Source organism: Elaeis guineensis, chromosome 4, assembly GCF_000442705.2.
Source record: "Elaeis guineensis isolate ETL-2024a chromosome 4, EG11, whole genome shotgun sequence".
In the NCBI taxonomy this organism is placed as follows: domain Eukaryota; kingdom Viridiplantae; phylum Streptophyta; class Magnoliopsida; order Arecales; family Arecaceae; genus Elaeis; species Elaeis guineensis.
The window spans coordinates 27,822,168-27,846,116 of NC_025996.2; the positions used below are offsets into that span (position 1 = coordinate 27,822,168).

The following is a 23,949-nucleotide window of genomic DNA, read 5'->3' on the forward strand; positions in this document are numbered from 1 at the left end:
ATCGCTATATAAAGCAAGATAACAGTATCGATCATGTCACCATAAATGTCAACTTCAGGCCAAGAATTTGGAAGATAAGCAAATAAAGAATCCAACAGATATACAAAAACGTTTATGATAGAAACAATCTATCGAACCGAACACAGCAGATAGAAACCATGCTTCATTATCCAGCGAATTCATAGCATTTCATGACTCGCTTGAGTTTTTAGTCTCTCATGCAGCAAGGGCTGTTCTCTGCTGGAAATGTATATATCTTCCCAACCCTTCTTCGCTCTACATCTTCCCTCCTCTTCACCTTCAATTATGCCATCTTATGATGCAATTCTGATGCTATTTTCTTTATAAACACTAGGTAGCAGGCAATCGACATACCAAAGAATTTGTGCTGACAAAATAGCGAAGGCAGGATGTGCCTATGCAACTGTAACACAAATTGGTTAATATAAAGAACTCAATAATGCAGAATATTAAGTTACTTGGCATGCTTTGGAATCTTTAGTCCAAACTTGCATAGATGCATGATATATAATTTGTTCCACTGTCATGCCGCTGCAGTCTCGCACTGGCTTAGGTGGCATGAACTGCAATTTTTGTCCCAACTAACATTTTAAATTTAATGGCTTGTATTTCAAATTCATATAAGCAAACCCGGCCATATTAATCAAGTTCAATGGCTTTAATAATCAGAAGCATCAAATATTTTGCAAAGAAAGTTTCAGTTTCCATTACGAGATTATCTCTTAAAACAAAATTAAAAAAGAAAAGGCTGCGTGGCTGCTTAAATATTGCAATATCTGTTAGAAATAGTAGAAACACTAAATCACTCACTGTTTTGATGTCTGGGTGCTTATATATTTTAATACTGCAAAGTGATTTAAACCTCTGAAGCACTTATGCATCTATTTTGAGTTGTTGACACCCTGGATCCTAGTTGGTAAGAAAATGGAAAAATCTGTACACAAGCTATATTAATTAATTCCACCTTCTTTATGGCCGTATGGAAAACTCCGTTCACAATCTATATCTCTAATATTAGTAAGAATCACATATTTCGTACATGCAAAAAAGATTCTAGATGTTCATATGGGAAGAAAATTGTAGATATAGGGATAATATACTTTAAAAATAATTTTAAACACAAAATTGATATAATTGGAGAAAAGTGAGAAATAACATGCCATCATGCTATGGCAGATATGTAGACGCTAGCAACACAAGTGTAAGGTAAGCACCAAAGTTCAAGTTATAAAGCATATAATGCCATTTGTACAAGTGAAATTTTTTTGTACACTACCCACGGTATAGAAAATTCAATATGGAGTGCATCGTCTTGTTTGATTGGATCACGTAGCGACTGCTTTCCAATGCACATTTAATATCCATGGTTCTGCTTTTTTGTTTGAAATTTTGAATAACAAAAATATTTCTTCCCTTATGAAAAAATGATGACATTTTATATTGAAATTATGACTTTCTGTACGGAATGTCATAATTTTTTTATAAAAAATCATAAAAAAAAAAGATATTTTTATCATTGAAAAATTTTATAAAATTTTTAAATGATAAAAATACTCCTATCAAAATTATGCATCTTATGAAAAAATTATGCCATCTTAATCAAAAAGTCATAATTTTAACGTAGCATATCATAATATCGACACAGGACGTCATAATTTTTTCATAAAAAAAAACAGTATTTTCATCATTTTAAAATTTCAAACAAAAAAAAAAAACTGTAGACATTAAATGCACATTAGAAAGTAATCACTATATGACCCAATGGCACGAGACGGTGCACTTCACATCGAATTTTCTACACCATAAGTGGCGCATGAAGAATTTCTCTTTGTACAACTACCAAGATTTTTTACTTTGGTACGAAATCAAAGTTTAAATCATTTTCTTTAGAATTTACCTTGTATCAAAAAAATAATTCATCTTTTTTATCATGGTACGTACCATTAGATTATACAATAGTCTCTATGAGACATGTGCAGGTAGATAAGATAGGGATCGGAGTGATTTGAGATTTGTGCGAAGTATGAATCCATGGTTTATGCCGGAAAAAAAAAAAAAAAATCAATCATGCTTTAGTGCAAAACATACAACCCGAACCCGTCCTCCAAACCTAGGTTGCGGTTTGAACGTTTGCAGATGAGATTTCATGTTGTCTCCTTGATTTGATTTTATCTGATATTTATAATTATATCTATAAAAGGGCCAGTTAATGGTTTTTTTTTTTTGGTTAAAACTTAAAAAGAAAAAGGGTCCTCTAAGCCTAGGTTACAACTCCACCTTGCCAGCCGGTTTCCATCGTTCCAGTCCAAAGATTCGCCCGGTTCCACCACCGTCAGTTGTCATAAAAAAAACAAAGCGCGCCCCACCATGATCGGCAGCGTCGCAGTCCACCGCGGCAGCCTCGGTTTCCCGGCGATGGGAGGGGAAGAGGAAAGGAGGAGGCGAGGCGGAGACGACGGCGACGAGGAAGAGGAGGAGGAGGAGGAGGAGAATGGTGGCCAGGGGATGGAGGCGTGGGAGCGGGCCTACGCCGACGAGCGCTCGTGGGAGGCACTCCAGGAAGACGAGTCCGGCCTCCTCCGCCCCATCGACACCAAGACCCTCGTCCACGCCCAGTACCGCCGCCGCCTTCTCCTCCGATCCGCCGCCGCCTCCTCTGCCGCCCCCCGGATCCAGAAGGGCCTCATCCGGTACCTTTACGTCGTCATCGACCTCTCCCGGGTATGATTTCCCTTCTTCTTTCCATCTGATTTCGTTCCATGGCGTTCATATTGTGTAAATTTGTGTTTTTTTCGGATTGGATCGATGGAGAAGATGAAAAGATTTGATTTTTATGAATTATTTCTTGACCGTTTATCGAGGAAAATTTTTGTAGGTTGTTAATACCCGGATGAGGAGAATATTTCAGCTGTGATCAGAGCCATGTAGGATCAATTTGGTTTCAATAAGTTACTTTCTTTTTTTTTTTTTTTCCCGGTTCTTTCTAAGTTTGCAGCTGGGTGTTGCTGAGGTGCTGAGGCTTTGGGTGTACTTGTTTGCGAACCTATCGTTGTATTATTGGTTTGTGAAAATTGATGGTTTGGGCTAGGTCGGGGGAAGGAATGATCAGAGGTGGAGTGAGGTGATAAGTAAATGGAGAAGGCCTGGCAATTATTCTGAGACACTTGAACTCAAGTTGGTGATTTAGATGTTGCGGTTAAAGAAGGTCTGTGAAAGTACCGTTTAGATTTAGTTGTCAAAAAACAAAAAGCATGTCAGGCCTGATACTTGAAAAGAATGTGGTACTCATCCATTTCACTGAATGATGTTCTTCGTTTAGCACAGATGATGAGATAGCTGGTTTGTGAATATATTAATAGGACATTGCGGGCTTAGAGCGAAAAAGGCAAGGTTTTTTAAGGTTGCCAGATCTTGATAGTAAGTTGATCCTGTTGAAGGGGCTAGATCTAATGAGAAAGGCTTCTGCAATACAAAATCTCGCATAAAAGAAAAGTAATACAGCTGATGTATAGCTTTCTTTTTTGCTCCTCTCATTGGCATTTACGGTTAACATGGTACAACTATTAGGTATAACAACAAATGGAATTCTTGCACCTCAGCTTGTAACTTTTTACATGTGAGACTCTTGTGTTACACTAGCCCTACTTAAATCTAATGGGTGCCTCGACCTTGTAAGTTGGATATGATCAAGGGTTAGATGTTTATGCTCCCTGTTCTTAAACAATTCTTTGACAAGTCTGGGATAAGCGGGTCATGGACCCTCTCTGACATGGAAGGACATAATTTTGCAATCAGTGATATTTGTGTATATAGTAAGGTTGATTGGTGAGTTTAAACAATAGATGTTATTGGCAGTCCAGTTGTAATGCTGATCTCTAAAAGATTTTGCCATCTTTTAGGTGTCACTAGTGAAACCTCTTAATACTTGGATCAGCCAAAGTTGCTCCGCTTATGGATTTTGATCTATGAAAGTTTAACAGGTCTAGATGTTCATCACGCTTTTCTTAACAGGAAGGTAGATTCAAACCCATATGTTCATTACCAGATACTTTGCCATTTTTGACCTTGGAAACTTTACATAAAATTATTGTCGAAAAATCTATGGGTCCTCAAGATGAAAACTGCCACATAGTGTGATGCAATAATGTTTCCCAGACATATAGCCTGGGTGATAGTGTAATAGCATGCCACCATCTCTCCATCTACAGGAGAAGCAGCGACTATCTTTTACTTTATGTTCCAACAAAAAGTTGTACGGCCAACATGTAATAAGGTATAACCCAAACTTTCATGATATCTGGTGATCATACAATATATAAGTCTTTGTCTATAATATCCAGATTGTTTTAATCAAAGAGTCCATAATCAATACTTAATCATGTATCCTGTGATGCCTTAAAGCTATAATGGACCAAATCCTTTTCCGTGGCTTTCTAGTGATCTAACCATTGCTATAATTAAGTCATCTTTAGAAATCCAACTGTATTTACAATATCTTATGTGGACATAGGCAGATATTAAACTACATTAAACTCCTATCTTGTAGTGCATAAGGAAACACTTGATGTGCTGCTTGAGATCAATTCTTTATTTGCTTAACTTTAGTCTTTGTTGTAAGAATAGTTGATTAACAATTTTTTGTACTATATTGTCCAACACCTTGATTATGTAATTTTGCAACAGTCAAAGTGTCCTTTAGTATATCTCTTTGCGAATATTTATGTTGATGGCATAAAAAAAAAAACTTTAGACATGTCACTTATCTCAAAGTTATCAGGGAGAAATTGTTTTGTTTCAGATAGCTCCAACTCAGAAATACCAAGTACAATATTATCCATATAAACCACTAGGAAAATTAAATTGCACCCTCTCACTCTAGGTAATATGCAATGGATAGGGTTGTTCTCCACTGGCCTTTCACTTTAGTCTCATAAGTCTAAACTAGGTGTTTTCTTTGCTTGAAGCAAAACCTTATAATTGTGCTAAATGTGACTAGCCAATATATCCATGATTGCTCTTGCAGAGTTCTTATTGGAACTGGAGAGAATGTCTCATGGTGATATAGGCCTTCTTTTGGAATGAACCCTCAAGCAAAAAGTTTGGCCTTATGTCACTCTATGTCATACTAGGAGTCTCTTTTGGTAACAACTTTTAGTATGCCAGGTAGTTAACTGATTTCAAAGCACTTTTTTGGCCATTAGAAGCAACTGTTCTACATGATGTTATACCATATTAAGAAGTTAACACTGCCAGGATTTGTGGTAATTACTAGATGATAGCTATACCTTATGTCAAAATTACATTCCCATAAGTATTTGATGAAATTAATGGAATTGCAAATCTCCAAGTCCATGACATTAATGTTGTTCCTTGATCTTCCTTTGGCAGTTGTGGAGCAATGGAATTTGATGACCGCTAGCTTACTGTTAGGTGGAGAACTTTATATTTGGTTGTTGTTTGAAGCTTTAATACTTATTATAAAATCTCTTTGGATAATCAAGCAGAGTTCTAAAGTTCTTCCAATTAAAGTGTCAAGGTGCCACTCTTAGAGTTTGCCATTTTTGGCATGATGAATTTCTCATTGGTTTTATGGTTTATGACAATAGTTACTTTGTTATGAAATGATAAAGAAATCTTGGTCGAGTTTCAAGACCAAGAGCTTCATCAAAATGATCTGGATATATTGGGGTCTGCATACACTAACACTCTTGATGAAGTAGACTGTTCATGCATTGTCTTATAAAGCTTCAAGCTCCCTAATTTGAGTTAAATTGAGGCATGATCATTATTTTAAATTGGGGCATGTCAATATGTGTTTGCGCGCATGCACATGCATGTGTGTATGTAACCTCCATCTCTTGGAGGGGACTTAGCTTACTCAAGGTAGGGTTTGGAGGGCAAGAGATAACGAAGGAAAAGGTGTGGCGGGTAGGAAGCTGGTTGGTAATGGTATAGGTTAGTAAGAAGAGAGAGGTAGAGGAGAAAGAAGGGGAAAACAGTACCAGTGTATTTGAAGCTGGCTTGTATTAAGTTTTAAGTTGTGACAAAAGGGAGACAGGAGGTGGGAGAAAATAAACCCATGAGTCATAATGAGCTAGTCTACAGGAGAAGAAAATATGTGGGATTTCATAATAAACATTAAATATGAGGGGTTTGAAGGTCTCCCTCTTGAATATTTTTTGATGGTCAGGAAGGATGGTATTCTTGTAACTCGTGAGAGTGTCTTATTGTGTATGAGGTTTAGAGGGAAAGAGGCTTTCTTTTGTTTTGCACTATTTTATCTTTCTTTTCTTGGGTTTCCACATTTCCTTGTTCTCTTGATGTGGTGGTAAATTTGATATACTGTTTTACCTTGACTTTTCATGAATTTGTTGCTGTTTCTTTGCAGTTTTTAAATACATCATGGCATGTTTTTTGATATTAAAAGTCCTCTCTAACAAACAATGTGGAATGTGACTTTCTTATGACATCACATTCATAAGATGATGTCCCATATAATTAAATTGAGCATTCGGAGAATTTTGATGGACCAGAATGGTCACAGTTTGATAATGATACATACTGATTTTAAAAAAAGCTAGAACATCCATTCTGTTTGATATCATTATGTATTGTTTTATCTTAATATTTAATGAATACTTACTCTCTTTTTTTTTTCCAAAAACAAAGGGTATATCATAGTATGCCTTTTCAAAAGAAAGAAAAAAGGAAAAAGGAAAACAAACCTTCTAGCTCTAGTAACATTATAAGGTGACTTTCTTATATCATCACATTCAGACAGCAATGTCCCCATGGAATTAACTCAAGTTTTCGGAGGAATTTGATGGCCCAAAATGTTCGTTCATATTGATATCCACTAACTTCAAACAATTGAAGAGCACTCATTCTGTTTGATATTGGCATATTACTAATTTCAAGTAATGCAGGCAGCTTCAGAGACAGATTTTCGCCCTAGTCGAATGGTTGTGGCTTCAAAGTGTGTTGAGGCATTCATTAGGGAGTTCTTTGATCAGAATCCATTGAGTCATATTGGTATGGTCGCCATAAAGGATGGTGTTGCTCAGCGCCTAACTGAATTAGGTGGCAGCCCAGAGTCGCAGATTAAATCTTTACTTGGCAAGCTCGAATGTTCTGGTGATGCTTCCTTGCAGAATGCCTTAGAACTTGTCCATGGATATCTGAGCCAGATCCCATCATATGGTCACCAGGAAGTCTTAATCTTGTACTCCGCTCTCAACACCTGTGATCCAGGAGATATAATGGAGACAATCCAAAAATGCAAGAAAGCTAAAATAAGGTGCTCTGTTGTCGGCCTGTCAGCAGAAATTTACATATGTAAGCATCTTTGTGAGGAAACTGGGGGTTCATATACTGTAGCATTGGATGAGGTGAGGATAATGTCCTTGTCTTTTACCTTTTACTAGGTAATCATGTATACCAACAAAAAGTTATTGTGCTTTTTTGGCAGTCTCATTTCAAGGAATTGTTACTAGAGCATGCCCCACCACCCCCTGCAATAGCAGAATATGCAACTGCCAATTTGATCAAGATGGGTTTCCCTCAGAGAGGAGCAGAAGGTGTTATTTCTATTTGTTCTTGTCACAAAGAAGCAAAGGTTGGTGGAGGCTACACCTGTCCTAGATGCAAGGCACGTGTGTGTGAGCTACCAATTGAATGTCGGATTTGTGGATTGACACTTGTTTCTTCTCCTCATCTAGCAAGGTCTTATCATCATCTATTCCCAGTGACCCCATTCAATGAGGTGTCTTCCGTGATTCCAACTAAATGGAGGCAGAAGTTACCACAAACTTGTTATGGTTGCCAGCAGAGCCTTGCGAGCCATGGTAAGCAAATACTTCCAATTTCTTGTCTTAAACCTTACAGTCATGTATTAAAAGATTGTCAAACTCTGAATAGGTGAAGATGTATTATGTAATGTTGGGACAGATAAAATTTACAATTGCCAAATTTATAACGAGAATTCAAATCATAGAAGGGATTGTGAATATTTTTAATATTATTTTTATATTTTATAATATGGGTAATATTTTGCATATCTGACTGACCTTTATCAACTATGTCTCTTGGTCTAAGTCAAATAAAAAAAAATTGGTGTTTGATCCATTTAGCATCAAGTTTGGAAATATAATTACTTACATAGTGTAGTATTAGATGATACTATACTGCTGATTAGCTGTTATGTGAGCTTATCAGCATTGTTTCTGTGGCAAAATTACTTGAAATATGAAATAATATTAACCATGTGATCTCTAACAAATATCATGTTACTAAGGATATCGGATCAAAATCATACCCATCTCAATGTTGTAAAAGGCTGCATGCATAGCCTTAATAGCTTCTGCTTCTGCATCTCATTTTATTATATGTTTTAAAACCGACAGGACTCGAATGATATGGATCTGATTTTGGATAGTTTGAAGTAAAAAGATAGAAAATTGTTAAATTGAGTGAATCTATGGTTGAACAAGTGCATCCTGGAACCTGAGAACATAGAAACAACGCATTGAAACTGGAAAAAACGGAAATATGATCCTTATTACATTATTTTCAGTTGAAACTAGTCGCAGCAAAAGAGGCTGTATGTGAAGCCCTATGACCGGCCAAATAGATCAAAAAGCTCCCTTTTGAGACAGGTTTAATTCCATGAGCTATTGTAGATTAGCTCCAATTACATTCAATGGAATAGGTGTTCAGGCCTGGTGCTTATAAAAAGAAGGAAAAATATACATATGTATGTCCATGTTCTTCTTTTGAATGCTAAAGAAGAACAAATAATTGAAAATCACTTAACTGAGGTCTACTGATGTTTGAATCAATTAATTTATTTAATATCTGAAATCCTATCGTCTTTGCACTTGATAACCCTAACTTTATGTATATTGCTATTTTTCCTTTTCCTCAATTTAACCTTCTCATGTTTTCTTGACCTTCATATATGATATAGATCATCATCGGCTGCATGCATAGACTTAATAGGTTCTTGGTCTCATCTTTTAAATGTCTTAAAACTGGTGGGACTCAGTTATTATAATTTATTTTAAATGATACGGATCTGAAGATAAAAGATGGAGAGGGGTAAATTTATTTGAATCTATAGTTGAATAAATGAATCCTCAAGCCTGAGAACATAGAAACAAGGCATCGGGACCGGAAAAGAATAAAGAAATGTGATTCTTATTACGTTGTTTTCAGTTGAAACTAGTCACAGTAAAAGAGGCCATATTTAAAGCCCTATGACCAGCCAAGTATTTCAAAAGTCTCATAGGTCTAATTCTATGAGCTTTTGTAGATTAATACCAAATACATGCAATGGAATGGGTGTTCAGGCCCACCACTTATAAGAAGAAAAAAATGTATACTTCTCCGAATGCTTAAGAAGAACAAATGTTTGGAAATCACCTGACAGATGGCCTACCAATATTTGAATTAATTGAGCCTTCTAATCCAAGAATGATCAAGACACTAGAAGCGCATAGACGAGATAAAGGGATGCTACCCCCATTTTTTTCTTGTCAGTCACCAAGTTAAAATAACTGCTATCAGGCCTATGGTTAAAGACATAGTTAGCTAACAATTTTTCATAGCCAGCTTTTGTGCTTTCCACCATTTTTTTTTGTTTATATTCTCATGTGAAAAAAGCATATTCGGTAATCACCATTCTTCTATTTTGTAGAAGTAAGATAACAGAAACAACATGTTTTTGTTATGAAAAAAGATTTGCTATAAATACTTGATATCCCATTCCTTATTGTGACTCTATTATGCCACAACCCCAATTATCAATTTTCTAGGTTGGTAACCCAACGGCGTTTGCATCTATCTACCAGCACAGAGTGACGCCTTAAATTGATATGCGGGTATCATTATTATGTACATATGTAAGGAGACTATTAGTTGGTCATATAATCTCTTAAATACCAATGCTGCATGTATTTTAGATTAAGAATTTTGATCCATATCCAACCTCTTATTGATGGAGAAAGCTTGGTTTTTATTATTTCATTTCCTTGGTGATTTGGTGATTGATATGGTCCACAATTTACATTTTATTCAACTCCCTTTTGAAGTACATGTTACATTTTTATGTTATTTGTCAATGCATTTCCCATTTATTTATCCATTTCTGTCTGTATGCAGTCATATTCATAGTTCAAATGTTTCTTCTTTTCTTTTTTTTTTTAAATTTCTTTTCAGTTTTTCTTTTTCTTTTTTTTTTTTTGTGTGTGTGTGTGGGTGTTTTTGTTTGAGAGGGGGGGGGTGTTGGGAGGGGGGCCTGGTTTTTATTTCCTTTTTCTCACCACTTCATGAATTGTTTCTGAAACTTTAGTAGAAATTAGTGTTCTAGAATTTCAAGTTTTGCCTTCAATTAATTATTTTTCCAAAGACTAAGCTTTTTAAAATGGTAGAAAGAACCAGGGGCATACAGTTGTTGAGGTGTTATTAAATTATAACCGACACAGGTTTCTGAGAGCTGTACCTTTGACTCACAAATGTGATATATAGACATGACATATTCTGATGTGTCATCCTTGGTGACAGCCTGCACTGTCTGTACAAAGAGAATGTCCCACATCAGATATGAGTAATACCATTTACTAATTATAAATCTGCCTGTGTTTATCATAAAGTTATTTGGAGAATAATTTCCATATGATTAATCCTGCATCTTGTTAGAACCTTAAACTGCTTAAAACTGATTTATCTTGGATCAAATTTTTGTACCGCTGCTTTGAATAATTTCATCTCAGCATTTTGTTGTAAACTTGTTTACTGCTGCATATTCTGAGTCAGAATATTATCCATTCAAAGTGGACCTTTCTAAATTTCTTCTGCTTTAAAGATATTCTAATACACATTATGCATGCTTGCATACTTTTTCACATATGTATTTATATCACTAAATGGTTTGCATTTTATTCTTCGATGTTCACTACCAAATTCTATGCAGGGAGCAAATCCGATCCCCATGTTTCCTGTCCGAAATGCAATCAACACTTCTGCCTTGACTGTGATATCTATATCCATGAGAGCTTGCACAATTGCCCTGGTTGCGAGAGTCAGCGTGGCTTGACTACATAACAGTTGCATTTTCCAGCAATATTGACAAATGTTGCCTTGGTTAATGCATGTTTTAAGAAGAGGTCGATTTCTCACAGGGCTTGAACAGTGCATTGTATCTGATCTCGCCATGTTGCTTGGTGTTAGATTCATGGAGCCGTTGGAAATGCCAATTTGCATTGACCTCCTATATATTGTTGCAGGATGGCTTCAGTTGCTTATTGATGTGCATATTTGAGGTTCTCTGAGGTACAAACAATCCAAGTGCTTATTTCCCCTTGTATTGTTTATTCCCATGAGCTAGAAGACCTTGCGGATTTTTGTTTCAGTTTATCCTCCACCTCGAAGCTCCATATGTAAAGATAATCCTGATGCCTTACATGTGCCTTGTTCACACTATAATATTATGACCAAAGAGTCTGCATCTAATTTGCTTGTTCACACTAATTTGCATCTGAAAGAGAGCATCGAGATGGGCATGTTCGTTAAGAGGTGTGGCTCATGGTCTCAGTAGTCAGTATGGTAAATAGATGGTGGCAACCTTATAGCCAATGAATTATCTCAAAAAAAAAAAAAAAAAAGAAGCATCATAGCCAATGAAAGGTTGAAGAATATGCAGATTATGTTTCTTTCTATCATATATAAATATACTTTTTTTCTTTGATCTTCAGTAGAATTATATGCTAAGCTTGGTGTACATTATTTATTTCAAGTCCTCAACTTATCATCTGAGAGTCAGCTCAGCATCAGCATCTTTAGCCGGTTCAGGGAAGATTTAGATTTATTTTGTTCTCTACTTTGAATCAGAGAATAGTCGCATTCCAAATTAAGCTCGATTTTGTGGAGTAGGTAGAAGATATATTACTGCAGCGAGGTGTTTTCCAAGTAATTGCGATCCTTCATGGAACTCTTTAAATGATTCCATATCTAGCTTCGTTGGGAGCTATGTTTTACTCTCCGAATTCCCCGAACCCCAAAAGATGAGATGTTTAAGATCCCTGAAGCTTGTTTTACAGGTCGTAGACAAAATAATCTCTGGAAATGGGATGGTTGAGATTTCTCTCCGAGGATAACAATCATCGATTTTGATACACCTTCAACGGTTAACGATGCTTGGGCCTTGGTGGCTACCACACGCGGTTTTGTGAGAATTACTCTTGATCGAAACTGCTTTTTCCCTTAAAATAACTCATGATATCCAAGAAGTGTTTTTGATCATGCTAGAAGCACGCTATATAATTTATTGAACTGTATGTATTAAATATGTTGAGCCTCTCTCCCAAGACCCAAGTATTATTAACATGACGCGACCCAAAATTTTAAACGGGTTGGTTTTTTTTTAAAAAAATAATAAAGACCGATCTTTGCCACTGTTCTGATCTGAAGTCGGTTGGATTTGGTCTGCTGGGCTATTTTTGGTACCGGGCCCATTGGGAAACCTAATGTACAATGCTCTTCTATATCTCCTTAGGAGAAATTCTTTGTGCACCGCAGGAGATGCAGCTCGGTATGCACCGTCCATGATGATTGACTCAGACACAAAATCAAAAATTTATATAGAAAAAAAAATAAAATTTTCATCCGGCTCTGAGCTTGAAGCTAATCATTACTGACAGTGCGGCCGAGCTGCACCATCCGTGGTGCACAAAGAGTTTCTCATCTTCTTAGACAAAGAGCACGCAATGTTACCTACAATGTCAAAATTTTTTGCCATGTGCATCTATTTAAAAATTATTTATTTTGTTGGATCTTTTCCTGGTATGAGAGGGACCGGAAAGGATGCATCTCTGGTGTACCAGTTATCATCTATATTTGTAGGCATATTATCTTTATCATGTTTATGAGGTATATGGAGCATGGTAACCTTTGGTGAGGTTTAGCTTCTTCTCATGGTACAAAATTCTTGCTACTCATTTAACAAGGTGGATGTGAAAGGAAGTTATTTTTCTTTTGCATTTCATAAATATCACATTCTGCTTTGCTGTGCCGTTATCCTATGATAGATTTTGTTGTTAACAAGCATCTGAATCTTCTTACCCAAAAATGTAGTAAGAAAATTGTCTGAATTTCTTTAAATATGTCTTCCACTTTTTCATTATCACATGCCATCTTGTAATGAAAGTTATCTTTTAAATTTTTTCAATATAAACTTTAAAGAGAATTTACACTATAAAATTCTTCAATTATATGCCTGAGAACCTTCTTCTTCATCACATAGAATCTCCATATAAATTTTAAAGAAAATTTGCACATATTTAAGAGATGGCAAAAGGTACGAGGAGGTTCACATTGGCTTCGAGTCTATGCTCTAGAAAGGTATTGCACGTTGGTATCTTTAGAATGCTAATCTTCAAGATAATCTTTACACAATTGGCTTTTTTTTTTTTTAAAGTGATTTTAAAATAACAATGCATATATATTTGGCATTGGTTAGACTACTGCCTTTAAACCTTCATAAGATTCATATATTTGGGCATCTTAAGTGAGGAAGGGTGTAATTGTGCATATCTTGATTCATATATTTGTGCACATTAGTTTCTATGAATGCCCATCAAATGGAGATCGGTCTTCATTATGACCGGTGCATTAGGATGCATGCAAGTGAATTTCGGGAATCTCGATGAATCATACCACATCCATTGATGTGTTCGATAATGATTCACACCACATGGTTTGGCAACACCACCTCATATAATTGCAATAGAAGTGCAGATATAGATATCATTTATATGCTAAGATGGAAGCATCAAATGTATTCATGCAAACACCATGTTAGTTATGTAAAGGTGCCATTAATGTCTATATCCTTGCATTACATAAACCCAGTAGGCTAGCCCTATCAAGCTCAAGCCATCCCCCTTCCATGCGACTCTTAAATGATTATTCGATTCATTCCCAGTCCAACTCATGCATGGTAGAGGTAGATCATCTTTGGTTTCTTTGAACTAATTTTTATTTACTTATAACAGCAATGCAAAGAAGGATAAACGAACCTTGGTGAATCAAAAAAATCTTACACAAAATGTTGGACAGCTTATCTGTTAATATTCCTGTTGCGGATAAGGACTTGACCCATCACGTGAGATATTATCATCCATGGACCTCAAAGTTTTACTCTTTAAAAGGCGTCTCTCACAACTGATGTGGGACTATTGGTGTCCTCCACATTATTTGTTGGGTGGATGTTTGGCCAGGATACCATCTCCCAAGATCTTTTTGGTACCACATGATGCAGCAGAAAGAAAGAAAAAATAAACAGAAAACAATCAAAATACGTAGATTAGCCACAAAATGACTCATCTCTATGAGGCATGCAAACTTCACTATGAAAAAAAAATTTTACAAGAGAAAATCTCATCCTCAACCCTCGTACATCCAATTTCTCTTTCACAGAAAGTTTCCTTTACAAAAGCTCTCTCTCTTGGAAGACCCTCATGAATTCCTGAAGCGATCGGTATCCGCTGTCCAGAAGCCTTCCTGAAGCTTCTTCTTCTCTCAGTCACACGGCTCTCTCTCTTCTTCTCGGGTTCCTAGTCTTCGTGTGAAGCCCGTCCGCCGCGTCTCGTGTCTCCTCTCCCGTGAGAAGACAAAACCTCCTCTTTTGTGAGAAAACAAAAACAGAACCACCCCTGGACATGTTCACGGGTACTCTCTGCGGCAAAAACCAGACCACACAAGCCAATCCTATTCCCAGGCCTTTTAAAGGCTAAAACATTAGATTAGATTAGGATTAGAACTCCTAAACCATCCCAAATCAAGCCTCCGACCGTGGGATCTTGACCAAAACCTTTTTGGGCCGTCGGATCGCGCATAATGCTCCCTGAACCATGCGTGGACCGCGACTTCGGTCCATGCGGCTCCAGTGGACCGCCAGTGCCCCGCGGTCCATGGTGGACCGCACGAGCGTTGGGCTGGGTGCCCGCACATGGGTCGGGCCGCGCCCGCACCCCGCATACCCGCACCTAGGCCGCGTGCCCCACATCGGGCCGTGCCTTGCGTGCCTGGCCCGGGCACTGGCATGCACGGCCGCGCCGCCTCCGCTCTGTCGGCCTGCCGCCAGCCGCCGGCGGTCCTCCATCATCTCGAGTTCCGTACTGACTTCAAAAGCAAGTATCTCGGCCATCTAGACTCCGTTTGAGGTGACCTTAGTCTTGTTGGACTCCACTTTTCGTCGTGAACCTCACTGTGGGCTCAATATGGATCGAATCTCGAGGCATCAAATCTTAACAATCTCCATCTCGACTCGATATTCGACCTCCTCCTAACTTTGAGAGCTTCTGGATCTCCTCGCCCCCATGCTCTGGGGCAATCGTCTGCTGATCATGGATGGGCAAACATGAAAGTCGAGCCAGGTCGCTCGATCCCATCTCCGTCGTATGCTGTGCTCTCCCTGACTTGAAACCTATTCAGGACATCATCCTGCGGCAATAGGAATCTCACCTTGCAACATCGCCTCTCGTCCTCTCGAGTCTCCTGTCTCGTACCCGATCCACCTCCACCTGGAGCTCCACCTCGCTCTGGGCTCCACCTGTCTCCGAAGCTCTACCTCACACTAGACTCCCTGTCAGGTAATAATATCCTCTGCTCCCCTTCTCCCCTCCAGCACAATCCTATCGCTGCATAGTACCCTCAGGATTTCTCCACCAGCTACCGTCCTGTAACCTTTCGAATCCAGTCTACTTAGTGAGATAAGATTTCGCTTGAAATTGGATATGTATCGGATCTCCTCCAATTTTCTCACTGCACTATCATGTGTCCTCCAGCTGACCGTCCCAATACCTCTGATCGCACAGCTCGATCCATCCAGTAGATATACGTGCCCTCACTGTTCTTCAGAGAGTCAAACTGCTCCTTTCTGCAACATGATGAGTGTATGTAGAATCTAATATTCACTGTTGGAAAGAAGTAGATATCTCGTCAGATATCTTCAGGACATCTCCCTCTGAATCACTGCTGGCCGTCACCACAGCAGCTATCGTCCGATTTTTGAGTTCAAAGCAATCTCTGGCTAGATGCCCCAACTCCTTGCACCAGTAACACCTGATTTTGCTCAAGTCCCTCCTGAACTTGGACCGCCCTCATCGCGATCTTCTGTCGTTCCGTCTACCGCCTCCTACCCCTCCAAAAGCCACCAAAGCTGAGCTACCGCCACCTGAGCTCGGATTCTCCCTCCTGAGAACCTCGTTCTAGAGTATTACCGTGGTGACCTCGTACATCTTGATGGTGCTCTTCTCTACTATAAGAGTAGTCACCAAGGACTCGTACGAAGGTGAAAGCGATGCTAGCAAAACCAGCACTCTGGTCTTCTCCTCAACATTCTCGCCAACGCTGAGGAGGTCGGTGAGGATCTTCTGAAAGTGACTTAGATGCTCCTGCACGCTCTGTCCCTCAGCCATCCGTAGTTGGTAGAACTGCCTTCAGAGAAAAAGAGTGTTGATGAAAGATTTCGCCATGTACAACACCTCGAGCTTTAACCATAATACTATCGGAGAAATCTCGCTAAGGACATGGATCACCACCTCATTCGTAAGGTACATGCGGATGGTACTCATGTCTGCATCTATAGCCATCTCCAATCCTACACCTCTATGGTGGTTGGCTTCCCATCGCACAAGAGAGCATCGATCAATCTTTGCTGGATAAGTATGTCCTTCATCCTTGTCTGCCACAAGGAGAAATTGCTCTTTCTATCAAACTTGTTGATCTTCATCTTGATTGTTCCTGTCTTCTCCATCTTTAGTCTTGCTCACCACCGTTGCAATCTGCGTCCTTATACAGCTTCGCTCTGATACCACTTGTTGGGTGGATGTTTGGTCAGGACACCACCTCCCAAGACCTTTTCGGTATAACACGATGCAGTAGAAAGAAAGAAAAAATAAATAGAAAACAATCAAAATATGTGGATCAGCCGCAAAAGGGCTCGCCTCCACGGGGCATGCAATCTTCACTATGAAAAAAAAAATTACAAGAAGAGATCTCACCCAACCCTCGTACACCCAATTTTTCTCTCGTAGAAAGTTCCCCTCACAAAAGCTCTCTCTCTCTTAGAAGACCCCCTTGAACCCCTGAAGCGATCAGTGTCCGTTGTTTAGAAACCTCCATGAAGCTCCTTCTTCTCTTGATCACACAACTCTCTCTCTCTTCTTCTCAGGTTCCTCGTCTTCGTGTGAAGCCCGTCCACCGTGTCCTGTGTCTCCTCTCCTGTGAGAAGACAAAACCTCCTCTTTCGTGAGAAAACAAAAACAGAACCACCCCAGGACCTGTTCACGAGTACTCTTTACTGCAAAAACCAAACCACACAAGCCAATCTTGTTCCCAGGCCTTTTAAAGGCTAAAACATCAGATTAGATTAAGATTAGAACTCCTAAACCATCCCAAATCAAGTCTCAGACCGTTGGATCTTGACTAGAACCTTTTTGGGCCATCGGATCGCCCATAAAGCTCCCTGAACTACGCATGGACCGCGACTTCGGTCCACGCGGCTCCTGTAGACCGCCAGCGCCCCGCAGTCCACGATGGACCATCTGAGCGCTGGGCTGGGCACCCACGCGTGGGTCGGGCCACGCCACACGCCTGGGCCCGGGTCGTGCGCCCCACACGCCCGCACCTAGGCCGGGCCGCGTGCCCGTGCCTTGGCTGCATGCCCCATGCCTGGTTGCGCCCTGCACACCTAGCCCACGCCCCACCATGCGCGGCCGCACCGCCTTCGCTCTGCCAGCCGGCCGCCGGCGGTCCTCTGTCACCTCGGGTTCCATGCTGACTTCAAAAAACGTATCTCGGCCATCCGGACTTCGTTTGAGGTGATTTTGATCTTGTTGGACTCTGTTTTTCGCCATGAATCTCGCTGTGGACTCAATGTGGACCGAATCTCGATATGCCAAATCCTAACATTATTAAAATCACAACAGAGCCCTCCAGTCAAGGAGGATTCTGATGTGTACAGTCTAAGGAGCCCCACTGTCAGTCGAGGTGGATCTCGACCTCTTTCTGACATATTATTGTTGCGGACAAGGGTTCAGCCTGTCATATGAGGTATTGTCCGTTTTGGTCTATGGGCCTCACAGTTTTGTCCTTTAAAAGATGTCTCATGTAGAAAGAATATTTTTCTCCTTATAAGTGTGAGTTTTTTTTGACTCACAAATCGATGTGGAACTATTGATGCCCTTCATATTATTAGAATCATAATAATTCTTAATTTCACTCTTTTTTCATGGTAAAATGCGTTTGATACCACATGGGGAGCCCAAAGCTTGAGTAACAACAATATTCCCAAATAATGCATTAAGAAACTATCTTTGATGCAATAATGGATGGTAGCACACTAACCCAAGAGAGAGGGATGTAATAATGGATGGTAGCACACTAACCCAAGAGAGAGGGAGGTAGCAACCGTTACTCAAGTCAACTATTTTATGTAGCTCAAAATATTATTCCAAAGGAAACAACTAAGCAAGCAAAATATATATAGAGCATTACTTGGCATTATTTAAAAGCAAGTATTAAATAGCTCGAATATTATTTTCAATTATAATATATTGAATTTTCAAAATAATATTATTTTAGTATGATGAACGATGGAAGATTACAAAACTACTTTTATCCTTGTCATGCATGAACATTTTAACAAAATAATGGGCAAATAACTACCCCATTTTTAAACGGAATATTTGTATATGTAACACAGGTCGCCTAAGCGAGGTGATGGTAATTATAGCTTTATCTTGACCGTTACTTTTTGTTGTTAGTTTTTTAAAAAAGTATTCGCCGTGCTTTGTAACATTATTCCAACCATTATTTTAGTTTTTGTTGCTTTGAAGCTTAGAGGCAACACGTGACATAACCTAGAAAAATATGCAGGAAAGTAGAACCACTCTAATTTGTCATGTAAAATCCTTAATAAAGAAATCATAAGACAAAAGCCTCCACCCTTTTCATCTACACGTGTTTCAAACTCAAAATTTAGAATCTAATAAGAGAAACTTTTTGTCCACAGCTCCTACTAGAAATAAAGCACACTGCTTCATCTGATTGAGTCACGTACCACAATTAGTAACTTAATTTTTTTTTCTTAAATTTTTTTGAGTAAAATATCTTTTTTTTTTTATTCTTTTTACTCATATTTGATTAGGATATCATTAAATAATGATAAAACATGATAACAATTAACAGGATGTCGTAGAAAATAACATGACATCATTGTAATGGTATAATATCTTATAAATAATTATCAAAAAATAATATTATTGACATAGGATATTATATCAAGCACAAAATATCCTAAACATTATTTAGGATATCATAGAATTTATAAAAAATCATAAGACATCATAATATAATAATAATTTTTTTATTTTATGATATTTTAAATAATATATATAATTTATTATGTCTTTATTATGACTTCCTATATTTTGAAGAGAAAAGATATTTTTATTAAAAAATTAAAAAAAATTTAAGCTATTAAATATTTATTTTATTATTAACTATATCACGTGGTTCAATTCGATGAAGCAGTATATATTTTTTTTTTCGTCCGAAGACGGTGGACAAAGAATTTCTCATCCAATAAACTAAAACCAAGAGACGCTTACATGGTGTTGCACAAGGTGGAGGGAAGATGGCTCGGAATTTCAGGCTTTGCCCACCAACCTCTCTGGCAAAGTCAAAATAAGGAAACCCTCTTACCAATGCAACTACGAGGGGAATAGAAGGAAGATTTCCAAGTGAAGCTATAAAACTAATTTATCATGACAATTTCCTGCACTAAAGCCAATTCCAACCAACCTAGCTATCTCCTCTGTGAGGACAAGCAGCCATGACATGGAAACTATCAAACGTCTCACCAACCAACCCGGCCGCATTCCATTAGGTATTTTTGGATGTCCACAGGACTCCACCAAATAAGAATACAACAATTGCGTCCCATGGATCATGGAATGGTCGACCTAATGCACGTGAAAAACCCATTCCACCAAAAAGCCGCATGGCCAAAGATGGTGTTTTTATGTATTTTGATAAGAAGAAAAATTCAAAGTTTGGAAAGAATTTTATAATATATTAAGAGGTTTTGAGCAAAGAAAGGCTGTGAAAAATAATCGGTCAACATATGGAGTTAGCTGGTGCACAATAATAATAGTGGGTGTATCAAAATCGGAACATTTTGCCACCAACTTTTATAAAAATACTATTCGGGGCAGCTGCTCTTGTGGATTGAATGGAGTAAAGCTAAGGCCTTCCATGAGATGGAAGAGCATTGCATCTAATGGAAGGGGAAGTTAATTATACCTTCGATTATGTAATTTGAGGTATGTAGCTAATTAAGAAGTAGATGTAGAATAAACAAAAAACCTGGTTACATCGATCATTTGCGCCAACCAGCCTTATCTCAACTAGTTAAGGACACTTTTACTTGGTTCGAACCTTGGTGATGATGTCCTTTTCATTTCTCAAAAGAAGCATTCATCAATTGAATTTAGAAACAAGAAATGATCTTTGGCCCAAGTTTATGAAGACAATAAAATTTATATCCTTTCGAAAGAACGAGAAGGACAACAAGAAGAAAATCAATTGGAATTTAGTTTCGTTGGTTTCGCAGAAATGTCATGTCAAATGCATGAATTATCAATGGAGGAGGATGCTGCATTTGAATGTTATGGATTCAAAACTATGACTTTATTTATAAATTTATATCTTTGAATTTTGATTGTTGAAATGCTTATGAGTCGTTTGATTTCAAAACAGAGGTGCAAAAATTAGAAAGTTCTGTTCAAAATCCAATCATAGATTCAAGGTTTTATAAAATTCACCAACAAGTACCCAGTATTATGTAAAAATTATGATTCTACCTTAGGAATTTCAGTACATGAACAACAAATTTCGTAATGGCTAGCACTCCAGATTAGTTTCCTTTGATAAAATGAAAGATCTGTTCCACTAAAGAGGAGGAAAAAATCCCAAACAGTGATCTGGTTGGTGCCAAGTCAATGATTGAACTTTACTAACAAAGTTGCCCACTTTGAAATACAGACGATCATAATTAGGAAACAATTAGTGCTTTTAGGAGCATAAAGTCCTCTCCATGCACATGAAAGCACCTACATTGAGGCATCCACCCAAGACCACCCATACGCTTTCAGAAAATTTAAAAGGGAAAAAGTAGTGCTCTTTTCACTCCCTTCGTTGGAATTGCTGGATATTCTCTCTCTCTCTCTCTCATACACACACACACACACACATCTTACCAACCAAGCTACTTGGGCTTATCCAAGCTCAACTTCAAGATGCATTCTATCCGGACTACTGAGTGGAGCTTCCTGTACGCACTCAAAATAAGCTAGGCTCCATCAAGACCTCCTTTTAAAAGGGAAAGGCCATGTCTTTTTGGTGGAAAAAGTTATTCTTTTCTCCACAAGGGAACATGGGTAAGGAACCAAGGACAATGTACCCCTTTGAGAGCACAAATGCTTGAAAACTTGCCTGCCATTGTGGTGAGGGAAGGGAGTGAGCTCATATGACTTTGGGTAGAGAACCATTTTGTGTTTTTGGTGATCCTTTTTTTTTTTTTTTCTTTTCTCCCTCTTTTTTGGTTGAAAGCAGAGAGCCATTTGTTAAAAGTCAAGAAACCCTCTTAGATGTGGGGTCCAACCTCCTTTTAATTTCTTGGCCTTGGGAGCCTGCCAGGCTTTACGGGGCAAGTCAACATATAAGTTACAGCACAGGCTTTGCAAAGGGAGCTCTACAAAGGAGTCCTCTCCTTCATGTATCACAATGATACGGATGGGGTCTAGGGCCATGGCTAATGGAGCTGATGATTGTATAGTGCTGAGCTTTTCTATCATCCCTCCATCTTTTCACTCCCCTCTTTATGGTCATGATTAAGCTGCGGCATCATGGAACCAAAATCAAATGCCATGGAGCCAAGGACCCTAAGTTTCATGCCATGATCTTGGGTAAATTAATATAGCCTTTCGAGGACAGACTAAATTATGGCATGGAAGAATAGGATAGTTGTGGTGCAAGATGTGGTTCCAGTCTCCATTTACAATTGCCGATATTTAATCACATAAGATTCTTATATGATATGTGAGAATCTCTCAAATGCATGATCAAATGGACTAGCCTTTTAAGGCGTAATGGAGTATCTTATTAAAGTTGGATTTGTTCTGCCTTTCGAACTAAGCAAAGGAACTGATGTCCACCAACTTCATGGTCTCGAATCTTATACCTTTCTATAAGGATGTGGCGTAAAGTATTCAATTAGCCATACCTTCTAGAAAGCAGGCATTCAAACGAGACTCCAATATTTTATATTGCAAGTCCCTTAATCCATTGTTGTCCAACCAGCTCATCGAGAGAGCGATAATAATAAGTGGTCTCATGAGCTGCCTCCTCGCTGATGTTCCCACATGCACCGATCATCGACAAGTCAAACATCTTGTTGGGCATGCGCATGACTTCATCGATGAGTTATTTAGAAATTCCACGAGCTCATACTAATCTAGACATCTCACCATCCAATGGTTAAGGAAGTGAAAGTCCAATGACAGCGCCGACCACCGACACGAGCTATGTTTGATAATGATCAGTTGACTAAAAGTAGGCAAATTATCAGACGTTAGGTAGATGACAATATAGACATCCAAGTCGTCTACAAATTTCTTGATTCGGACATCTTTGTAAGAAGCCAATCACTTGATTTTTCTTCATATGTTGAACATATGTTTTGAGTGAAGAACAGTGAGTCAACCGGACCTCCTTCAGTGGTTAATTGATCATGTACGTACGTTGGCACAGGAGAAGACAGTACCATGGCAACCATGAGTGGAAGATATTTCTGAAGGATTTTTTTCATGGGGAACATGCATGGGACGAATTTTCTACTTGGAAGATTACTAGGATTTTGCTTTCTTGAGATCTAAATCTTGAGGGGAATCTGGAACCATTAATTGGGGCCTATTTCTCTACTCTAAGGATGGTGATGGTCAGAGGCTTAAGCCCCACTATCTCATGGTGTGGTGCATGGTGGCAATATGGTCCCCATGGGAATGGGGTTGGAAAATAGGAGGTACGTACACAAAGCATGGTTGCAGAGAATTAGATACCCACTCAAGTTATTCGATTTGTTTTCAAGACATGCTTTGGGAAAATTGATTCATTCAAAGAAGAAATGGAAGCATATTGGCTTTGTTGGCCAGTGAGAACGCATCATCCGATTCGTCGCAAGTTGATGCTTATCTGAACGTAATAATAATTTTCACTGACCAGCAGAGTAATCTCATGTTCATAAAATATATGTACCATAGAAGTGTCATTAGAAACTTAAGGTTAACTAGTGGGGAACTTGATAGCAGCCTTATAAAGCCTGTGGAAAGCCAATAGTACTTTCTATGCTTTCTCATGTATTTCCTGCCATTTAATTATGTTTAACCAGAACTTCTTATCGTTCCTCCTTATTGGCACTGCATGACATCCTTCTTCTATTTCGGCAGTGATGGTCTGAAAGTTAATTGGGTCGGTAATGTTGCAAAGTGGAAAACCACACCAACATGCACTACAAGTGCAATGGCGTTCAAGTTGGGGTTGGAATTGGGGTTCACAAAGGTCAAGGTTTGAAAGGACATTGTGAGAACTATGTTGGTGATCAATAATAATATTTTATGGTTTGGTGGTCAATGTTAAATTTTATCATTCGCTGGAGAGGAATGGCCATAAAGATTTCTCTATTTCTGAAATTTAATTCAACAAGAGTTTTCAGTTTTCACCAAGGAAACTGTTAAGGGCTCTCATTTAGTCGCTTCTCGTTGTCTAGCATCCAACTTTCACAAAGGTTTCCTCGAGAGCGACCCTCCT

At 38.6% G+C, this 23,949-nt stretch overlaps 1 protein-coding gene across 1 annotated transcript; it reads left to right on the forward strand.

The window, feature by feature from the left end:
• Positions 1-2,300: 2,300 nt before the first annotated feature.
• Positions 2,301-11,547, forward strand: LOC105043197 (general transcription factor IIH subunit 2). The gene is made up of 4 exons (XM_010920654.4): positions 2,301-2,742; positions 6,948-7,409; positions 7,490-7,865; positions 10,991-11,547. Exons 1-4 carry the CDS (start codon positions 2,389-2,391, stop codon positions 11,119-11,121), a joined length of 1,323 nt encoding a protein of 440 aa, XP_010918956.1. The 5' UTR covers positions 2,301-2,388; the 3' UTR covers positions 11,122-11,547.
• The last annotated feature ends 12,402 nt before the right edge of the window (positions 11,548-23,949 follow it).

Excerpts from the sequence above, each read along its gene's own strand:
- LOC105043197 (XM_010920654.4), top strand. The coding sequence starts at position 2,389 with ATGATCGGCAGCGTCGCAGTCCACCGCGGCAGCCTCGGTTTCCCGGCG. Across the intron at positions 7,410-7,489 it reads ATACTGTAGCATTGGATGAG|TCTCATTTCAAGGAATTGTT; the intron begins GTGAGGATAATG and ends CTTTTTTGGCAG. Across the intron at positions 7,866-10,990 it reads GCAGAGCCTTGCGAGCCATG|GGAGCAAATCCGATCCCCAT; the intron begins GTAAGCAAATAC and ends AATTCTATGCAG.